At 50.1% G+C, this 10106-nt stretch overlaps 1 protein-coding gene across 7 annotated transcripts in view; it reads left to right on the forward strand.

Moving 5' to 3' along the window:
* Positions 1–3025, forward strand: part of anks1b (ankyrin repeat and sterile alpha motif domain containing 1B) — a 40346-nt gene extending 37321 nt beyond the window's left edge. For all 7 annotated transcript variants that reach the window (XM_030113249.1, XM_030113251.1, XM_030113253.1 and 4 more), the window contains 2 exons: positions 1521–1612; positions 2420–3025. In XM_030113249.1, the coding sequence (XP_029969109.1) occupies positions 1521–1612; positions 2420–2459 (132 nt within the window). In that variant the 3' untranslated portion in view covers positions 2460–3025. The remainder of the gene's footprint in view (positions 1–1520; positions 1613–2419) is intronic.
* The last annotated feature ends 7081 nt before the right edge of the window (positions 3026–10106 follow it).

The following is a 10106-nucleotide window of genomic DNA, read 5'->3' on the forward strand; positions in this document are numbered from 1 at the left end:
TCGGGGCTTTGTGGCGTCGGGGCTTTGTGGCGTCGGGGCGTTCTGGCGTTGTGGCGTCGGGGCGTTCTGGCGTCGGGGCTTTGTGGCGTTGGGGCGTTCTGGTGTCGGGGCTTTGTGGCGTCGGGGCGTTCTGGCGTTGTGGCGTCGGGGCGTTCTGGCGTCGGGGCTTTGTGGCGTCGGGGCTTTGTGGCGTCGGGGCGTTCTGGCGTCGGGGCTTTGTGGCGTCGGGGCGTTCTGGCGTTGTGGCGTCGGGGCGTTCTGGCGTCGGGGCTTTGTGGCGTCGGGGCTTTGTGGCGTCGGGGCGTTCTGGCGTTGTGGCGTCGGGGCGTTCTGGCGTCGGGGCTTTGTGGCGTTGGGGCGTTCTGGCGTCGGGGCTTTGTGGCGTCGGGGCGTTCTGGCGTTGTGGCGTCGGGGCGTTGTGGCGTCGGGGCGTTCTGGCGTTGTGGCGTCGGGGCGTTGTGGCGTCGGGGCTTTGTGGCGTCGGCAGTGCGATTTTGCAGCCGACGCTTAAGTTGTGAAATATGAACTTTTGACGCGTCGCATTTTTGTGGCAAACCAATCAGAGTCTCCATGGTGACGTAGGTCAGGGGGCGGGGCCGGGGAAAGCCACACTCATCCCGGAGCGAACGGCGAAACGCCAACCGTCTGGGGATCACATGGTGCTCCAGGCACGGCGTCCTGTCCGCCGCCGGCGCCGCTGTCTGGCGTCATTAAGCAATTACCACTGGCTCAACAGGGTTAGCCATGATGCTAAGCTAACACAGTAAAAGGCCGGAAGCCCCGCCTTCCCACCACAGACGTGTCAAAACGCGCTGCATGTCCTCGAGGGCCGGCGCTGTTCAGCATCGGAACTCAAAATTGATGCGCATTCAACTTGTCGCGTTTTTGCGTTTTTTGGCGCAAAAACGCGTTGGGTGTGAACGTTAGCCTCGATCCCTGCAGGGCAGCTGTCCTGCTGGTCCTGCTGGTCCTGCTGGTCCTGCTGGTCCTGCTGGTTCTGCTGGTCCTGCTGGTCCTGCTGGTTCTGCTGGTCCTGCTGGTTCCAGCAGCAGATTTGATTTTCCAGCAGGAAGTGAAACTAAAAGCATCAGAAGAAGAACATGAAGCTTTTTCTGACAGATCTGTGGCTCATCGCTAATCCTCCACCCAAACTGGATCAGAGGCTCCTGCTGGGTCTGTGTGTGTGTGTGTGTGTGTGTGTGTGTGTGTGTGTGTGTGTGTGTGTGTGTGTGTGTGTGTGTGTGTGTGTGTGTGTGTGTGTGTGTGTGTGTGTTCGGAGGAGATAAGAAGCTCAGTTCTTGTTCCGTCCTGATTAGTCTGAAAAATGTCATGTTTTTCGCTGAGAGTTCTGAAGACGTTCCGACACGGAAAAGGTTCTTCCTCCTCCTCCTCCTCCTCCTCTCCTCCTCCCATCTGATCAACTCATCCCTCCATCGCCACCATCGTGTGTGTGTGTGTGTGTGTGTGTGTGTGTGTGTGTGTTGTGAAGGCAGTGATAACCGCTCCGCCCCTCCCCCCAGATGGAGCAGCCGTCCATGGACCAGAAGGGTCACGCCAACGTTCCGTGGATCGTGGAACCGGGTCAGGAGGCCAAGAGAGGCGTCAACACCAAGTACGAGACCACTATTTTCTAACCCTACCCGCCGTGTGTGTGTGCCTTTGAGAGGCGGAGCTGTACCGGGGCCCCGCCTACAAGCCCCGCCCACACGCCCCTGGCCGGGCGCCAGCGACGCGTCGCCTCGCCTCGCCGGCAGACAAATTTTTAAAAAAGAGAACGAGATGTGGCCCCGCCCCCGCCCCGCCCCGCCCCGCCCCCCGTCCTCTGCATGGTGGCGTCTGCGCTGCGTTGTCTGCTCCCCCCGTCTCGCTCTTTTTGGCCCCTCCCTCTTTTTTCTGCCCCGGGCCGCATCCCCCCGCCTGCAGGGGGCGCATGACCTCTGAACCCAGGGCGGCGGCACGGCTCCCCGCGCGGCGGCGGCGGCGGCGGCCTGCTTCCTGTGGACGGATGCAAGCGTTTGGCTTGGTCTCTCTCTCCTCCTCCCTCGCCCCTCTCTCTCCTCCACCCCCGGCCTCCACCAGCCCTGCCACAGTGTTTTAGCTGTGCGGAGGGGCGTGGCCCCACGCGGCGAGCGTAGGAGAGGTGATGTAGCACGCTCCACCTGCTCCACCTGAATGTATCCCTCTTTTTCATCCTTTATAGCAGATTATTTTTTGGAGAAACTAACAAACTTGTGAATTCCTTTGATATTCTCGAGCTGTTTCTTGTTTTTTCTTTGCTTCTTTCCCGAGCTGGCTGTTTGGTTTCCCTCCCCGGGCTCTGGGTTAGCGGTTAGCGGTTAGCATGTGGCTCGGGAGACGCGTGGCGAGCGGCGGCCGGTGGACAGGCTCTCTGGATAAGTCATGTCATCTCATTTTGCAGGGCAGTGCCGGACGCTCATGTCTTTTACTGTGGAATGTAGCCGCCCTAAACATGGAGCATGTCACACACACACGGCGCCGTGCGGCGCGGCGCGGCGCCCGCTCGCTCACGGTCTCCGCCACACTGACTAAAGGACGCCAAACACGGAAACTGCTCCTGCACAATGTTTCCCGTGAACTCTGGACCAGCGCGCACACACACACACGCACACACACACGCACACACACACGCACACACTGGGCGGCGCTGTCGGGCCCTGGAGCCTGGCCCTCCAGAGACTGTGACGTCCGGCTGGCTCCTTCCTTTTTGCTTTTTTTCTGTTTTTCCTTCAGTTTGTTTCACGTCAGAAAATAACCAGAGAAATATGCACAAGCGCGTCGGCGTGCCCGGACTAGCCGCACGGCGCTAACGGCGCTAACGGGAACAACGGCGCCGAGCGTTTGAGGAACACTAAAAAAAAAAAAAAAAAAAAAAGTATTCTATTGCCCGAGGTTTTAATGTTTAATATGAGAGTATTATCCGACCATGATTCTGATTCTTGTGAGATTCTCGTCTTCTGTCGTCTTAATGTTCCTTTATTTTTCTATGACATGCTGAGATGTAAAACGCCGCCGAACGGCGGCGGCGCTGTCCGAACGCCGCGACGCTCGGCTCTCACGAGCACACCAGGCAGTGTTACCGAGTTCTCCGGACGAGATCCCGTGATGAAATGTACATAGATATTTTGCCAACCTCATTGTTGAAACCGGAAAAGTTGGAGAGGAGAGCGACGGGTTTGCAGGAGACGAGGAGTGCAGGAGGTGTTTTGAGCGAACCGGAACGGGGATTATTTGGTGTCATCGCTGCTGACCTACTAATGTACATAGGCTTGGGCTTCCAGCACACGGATTTTTGTAATTTCGGCCATTATTTATATCCTTGTAAAGCACATGAAATAAAATATGACTTGTACAACCATAAGACGTCTGAAGTGAAGTTCTTATTTCCCCTCAGCGAAGCACGGCGGAAGACGTGAAGACTCGTCGATCAAACCAGCCAAAATGAGTTGATGTGTTTGTTGTGACTGTTTTCCCCTGAGCGTTAAGGACCCTCGCCCGGATTTCACCTTCAGCATTCACACGCTCAGCAGCTTCTGGCAAAATAGGGGATTGAACCCTCAACCCTGCTACTGGACGAGAACCCACTGCAGGTCCCACCAAACAGGATGAATGAGTTATTTTCTTCTGTTAAAGCTGCTGTAGGCAGGATTTTGCTAGTCAGTTCTAATTTTTCTGTTTTCTTTGGATTAAATGTCAGAGTATCCATCGATAATCCTTTAGGAGTGTAGCATCACTGCTCTACCGCGAGGGCGCAGCGTTTCCCTCCGTCTCTGTTCTGAGCTGAAAAGGAATCTCCACAGCTCCAGGTATCTTTGACCAATCAGAAGAGCCCCTGAGGCTCTAACCGTGATTGGTCGAGGGGCATTCGTCACACGTTCTTGTGGGAGGGGCTTAACTTGCGTAAGGGCATGATGTCAGAGAAAGCAGGACAGGATTGGCTGTGCTGGGTTTCAAATCGCCTTCTTAGATGGGTCAAACCGCCATCTTGCTGAATCCTGCCTACAGCACCTTTAAGATCACAGAAACAGCCGTTTGGTGTCATTTTCATGTGTTTTTCCTGTTTCTTTAAATGTAACCTGATGAAGTAAAAGCTGTTCAGAAAACATCACTTCACTGTTAAAATAGTTTTTGTTCTGTTTTGTCTTTGCAGGACACAGATTAGAACGACACGAGACTTTTTTGAATATATTTAGTCACAATTTTAACTTAGATATATTTTTGAACTGACAGTTGTGAATTAGAAATACATCCTATGACATAAAGGACATTTACTTAATTCTTTAAACTGTCTGTACTTTGTTTTTAGTGTTCATAATATAACAATGGGTAATAGTGTGATGATTTTTAACTTCAGACGAGAGAATCAGGACGCGGGCGCATCGTTTCGTCATAATGTGTGACTTCCGGTTCCAGCCGGAAGTGCTCTTGTTTTGAAACGCCGCTCGCCGATCCGAAGGCGCGCTGAACGGGTGAGTTTGTGTCAGGACGGAGTTTTGAAGCCGCTCTGTGCTTCAGGAGGCGGACTTCTGTTCCACCCTGACCTTACGAAGCAGCCGTCGGAGGCTTCTTTTGCTTTGAGTGCAGCTCGCTGGCGAGCCAGTGGGCGTGGCTAACAGCCAGCTCTTTGCAGCTGAGGTCACACATCCGGCCTCGCAAAGCACGCCGGGCAGTCGCCGCCATGTTGGAGTGAAAACCAGCGGATTACGCCCCTAATTCTGGTCAGAGGAGCGTGAAAAGATGGAAAATGACCAGAAGACGGTAAGAACATGAAACATGTTGTGTTTGGTTGAACAGCTGAGACTTGGTGAAGAAGTGTGTGAGAAGCATGATCTGAGGCGCTGCTGTGAGATGTGAAGCTGGGTTCTGGGTGGTTCTGGTCCTGACTTGAGGCGGTGGCTCAGAGAAGATTCTGCCTGCTGTCTGAAGATTTTGGACCCACGCCCTGTCCCGATCATTTACAAGTGCGATAAGCTCATAAACACCTCTTTTGTGTCCGTTCGTCCAGTTGCTGGATCCCCGCTGTTAGCATCGTAGTTAGCTTAGCTCAACTGCGGGACGTGAAGAGGTAGAGTTGCCAACTGTTCCTTGAAAATCGGAATCGTTACATATATGGACGTAGAAGTGTGCGTTCCGTATGGAGCTGAAAAGGAACGCACTCTGTTCCGTATTTTTGTGAGAGTCAAAACGTGAGCAATGGAACATGGGCTTAAATTGTTCACCGGCTCTCTGACGTTCTGTGACAAACAGGGCTTGACAACACAGAATCACTCTTATCTCATTGGTCAAAAAAAGACCGTTCCTCGCAGGCTGCGGCAGCTCATTGGCCAGTAGTCAGTTCGTCACAGAGGCACAGGAAGAAGGAAATCACAACATTCAGCAGCAGGGCTTCCAGAGACATGTCAGTTTGTGCCGTTTCCATATCGGATAAATCATGTTTAGTTCATTGATGTGTGTCTGCTGCTGCAGACTGTGGAGTGTTTTCAGTTTAGAAACGGAACCTTGTTGGTTTTTTTGTTCAGAAGTTTTTCAGTTTTGATTTTGCACTTTTTTAGTTGAAAATAAAAAAAAAGAACATGTTAAAATCCAGAAGAGACAGCAGCTGGTTGATGTTATTTTGCACATTTAGCAATCAATATAGAATAGAATAGAAGACCTTATTAATCTCACAGTGGAGAGATGTACAGGTGTCTTGGCTGAGAGAACACACAGCGGGGTGCAAAAGTCATGAATGGTGCAATAATTAACAAGTAACAGTGCAAATCATACTAAGATTGATAATAGAAGCTAAAGACAATGAAGATCTGACTGTATGTACAACCTGAATCTTAAAAATATAGCAGGAAATATATAATATATACAATACAATATGCAATATATGATGCAATATATAACTATACAGTAGGGCTGCCACAAACGATTGTTTTGGTAGTCGACTAATCACATCATATATAAATTAAATGTAGAACATAGTTTATCGCACCACCATGAAGCTGCTCTTATATAACCATAATTAGATTTCAGCTTCAAGTGTTTAAGGTATATTCTAACTAAAAATAAAGACAATTCAGATGAGAGTTCATTAAGCTTTTATTGAAATATGCAACAAAAGTGCAAATACTTAAGTAAAATAAGGAAAAGGCTCTTGCCTAAACAACACAAAAATAAATCCATCATGTTAATTTCTTATTCCTTAATTTGTGTTTGGCATCAAGCACAGCAACAGTGAGGCAGGCTCCTGTAACTACGGAATGATTGAAGTTTTCGTCTCACTGACTCAAATAAAACAAAAGTGCATTTTGTGTTCAGTGCTCAACTGTACAGAACTTTATTCCACTCTGACTCTACATAATCCCAAACTCCACAGGGCTCTGGTTCACCGCCGGGACAGTCAGCATTTCTACATGTTGGAGACAGGCTGCTCTCTCTGGGAGCAGATGTTCTGAAGCTCTGAAACATAACGGTGGAAAACATCAGCGCGACGTCACTTCTTATTAAAACACATCACTGTTAGAACGTTACAGAAAACATGAAATGTGTGCTGAAGGCAGCTAATGAATCAAATCGTCACGGCTAATGTTAACATTGACAGCTATGAGTAAACAGCAAGTTAGCCCTCCATGCTATTATTAGCTTACCGAGACGACGGTCAATCATCGTTGTCCTGAGCCACGCCGTGCTTCTGTTTCGGCTGCTCATCCATCGCAGTTGTGCTGCCGTGGAAGGCCGGTTCTGTCCTGCAGATGCTGCGTCGCACTTTTCTCTGAGGTTTTCTTGTCATGCTCCCACACTGTGGAGCTCCGCTGCCGCCGGGCGGCCATGTTGTTGCGACTGACACGACTGCGCATGTGTGTTTAATACAGAGAGGCAGACGCGGCAGTGGAAGGTACCGCGGCAGTTTCGAGACAAAAACAAAGATTGGAAAAAAAAACAAAAAAAACACGACTACTCGACTATTAAATTAGTCGTCGATTATTTTAATAGTCGACATAATCGTGATTAATCGACTAATCGTGGCAGCCCTACTATACAGTACGATATATATGTACAATATGTTTTAGAGGAGTGAATGGATGATAAAGTGTCGCTGAATTTCTTAAGGGGGGGGGGGGTGCAGGATACTATAACGTCCAGGATTATTGCTCATATTCTACACAGTAGAACTGTCCAGCCTGACAGCGGTGGGGATGAGAGGCCTGTGGCAGCTCCTTCCTGCTCTGAAGCTACGTTCACACCGCCAAGTGCTGTCTGCGATTTTGCGTCAAAGACAAGTGAAAACAAATGGGAACGCGCGTTCCAGCTGCGATGAGACGCAACGCGTCGGACGCGGCGTGTCGGGGCGTTGGCGCTACGCGTCGCGATTTTGCGTCCGACACTGAAGTTGGGAAATCTGAACTTTGGCGCGTCGCGATTTTGCGGCAAACCAATCATAGAGCGTGTCCATGGTGACGTCGGCCAGGGAGCGGGAACCGGTCCGAAGAGAAGCACTTCGACCATGGAGGAGCGTGTCATAATGGCCGTTTACGCTCGCCCAGAGCTCTGGGACAAAACTTCTTCATTTTACAGGGACAGGAACAGAAAAGCAATTGCTTGGAGAAGGGTCAGTGAGGAGGTGGGCGTCCCTGGTAAGTAACATGAAAAACCCAACTTCTATTTAGTTTAGATCACCCGCTTTGTTTTACCTAGCCAAAAGATCGAGTTAGCGCCATTGCTACATCCATGTTTGCTGACGAGTCGTGTGTTCATTCAGAGGAGGTTTGCCGAGTGCGGTGGAAGAGCCTCAGGGACACCGACATCAGGGAGAGCCGGAAGGAGAGAGAAGGAGGGACAGGAGTGGTGGAGCAGCAGCGACCGGTGCCAGGTGGCGGTACCTCGCCCTCCTGTCCTTTCTGGAGCCCTCCGTGGCGCCACGCCAAACTAGTGGGAATATGAGCCCACGGAGGCCCAGGAGGATCAGGAAGGAGGGCGCCAGAGGAGCCAGGCGAAGCAGCAGGGCTTTCAGGTGCTTGAGGTCTCTCAAATGAAGCTATGAAAATATGTTGTACAAGGCTGACAAAATAAAACAAGGATTGAGTCATTGCTGTCAATACTAGAGTATTTATTTTACTGTTATTTTCATGTAATTACATATTAATATCATTTGCTGTAGTCGTCATCAGTGTAGTTGCAGCAGCTATAATAGCATTAAAAACAGTCTGATAACAATACAAATGCTGCACTTATGAGGTCGTGTTTTTTATTTCTTTTATCATACCCTTTGGAACCAGGTGAGCTGCTGACCCAGCTGGAGGACTCACCGCAGCCAGAGTCCTCCCTGGGTCTGCCTGCCCCCCCCCCCCCCCTGCTGCTGCCTCCACAGCTGGCTCCTCTGCTGCAGGCTGGCCCTTCCTCTGCTGCTCCACCACCAGCTGTGGAAAGTTGTCACTTTAAAGATGTACTTAGTTTTTGTAATGTAGGGTGTGTAATTTACATACATTTCTCCAAAACTTCCCCATGGATGTATTTGGCTCCATATTTAAAATATTTAAAACTGAGGATTGATTGTACAGATAATGTTAGTTTAATATTTTGTACAAAAGTTAATTCTTAATAATTGTCTCAAGTTTTGTTTGTGTAAAAACTTTTCAGTGAAACATGTTTTCGCTCTCAGCATTCGCATTTGACTTTTTCTTTGAAGGTCCGAGGAAGAGAGGCAGAAAGAGGCGCCACGACTCCGGGCCCACAGAGTGGCAGAAGCAGATGCTGGACGTCCTGAGGTCCACACCTGAAGCGCCCAGGCCGCTCAGAGGACGACATGTTCCTCCTTTCTCTCCTTCCTCCTCTGCAGAAGGCGCCTCCTCAGTCCAGGGACTACGTGAAATTCCAAATTCATAAATTAATATATGACAACAGCACAGTTCTGTTAAATTTGGAACCATTGGAGCCTACAGAGTAAACTGGTTTATTAACCAAGAGGAGGCGACCTTTGCAGAAGAGGAAGCAGACCTTCTGCTCTCCTCTGCTGAGGCTGTTCCACCGCACCTTCTCCAAGCATGGACTTTCCTGTTCCTGTCCCTGTGAACCTGTAAATAGTTATTTACTTTAGTTGTATATAGTTTCTATGTCAGAAATCAATCTATGTTCTATTTTGTAATAAATAACTTTTCCCCCAGTTAGTTTGGAGTCTTATTTATAAGCACAGAACAAGTTGACATACATGGTTTAAACAGCTAATATCGATATTGTCCCAAGTAAAACATTACTACATTTATGGGATTTATGAAATGTCATATCAAAAACAGACACAAAAGTGTGGGATTAATGTTTTATCGTTTTCACCTTAACCTGTTAAGACAATCTTCTAATTTGTAACTGGAATAAAGTGATGAAGTTGAAGCTGCAGCAGCAGTGAAGTCCTCACTCAGAGCAGTTATCTGCAGACAGAAAGAAGACAGATTCACAGCACAAATGTAGAAACATTGATTTGGACTTTTGTTGTCCGGCTGCATGTCTTTTCTGTTTCAAGGTTGTGGCTCTTTAGTTTTAAGTGGGCGGCTCTGTAAAGAGCCGTTGTGTGTCGGTCCTGTGGAGGACAGAACTCTTCTCCTGGCTGCCATGCAGCAGCTCCCTCTTCACAGCGGTGAGCCATGAACGCCTCCCTGGCAGATGTGGCGTCTCTGGCGGCGTTGTTGGCTCCCGTCCGTCCCACGGATTGAAGAGGCTCTTCCTGGGCTGCTGCTCCGCTCTGCGCTGGTACACGGTGAAGTGCAGCAGGCCTCATGAAGTTGTGGAGAAGGCAGGTGGCCTTCACACACTTCTCTGCAACTTCAGGGAGGATTTCAAGAGCCGCTCGAAAAGCTCTCCACTGTGCTGACCAGATCCTAATGCGTCCTCCTCCACCAGCCGAGCTCGGGACAGGCGGGAGCTGAAGACGCGCTGCTCTCGGGTAAGACCACCACGTCCTGGAAAGGGCCGCATCAGGTTTCTGCCTCGTCTGGAGCTGTCTGGTCAGCTCCTGGCAGGTGCAGATCCTGAGGCAGGGGCAGCGTGCCTCACGAAGGGCCTGACCACAGGTGGAGGTGGCCAAGATCCCCCGTCGCTGGTCTGACCAT

The sequence above is a fragment of the Salarias fasciatus genome, chromosome 17 (genome assembly GCF_902148845.1).
Source record: "Salarias fasciatus chromosome 17, fSalaFa1.1, whole genome shotgun sequence".
In the NCBI taxonomy this organism is placed as follows: Eukaryota; Metazoa; Chordata; class Actinopteri; order Blenniiformes; family Blenniidae; genus Salarias; species Salarias fasciatus.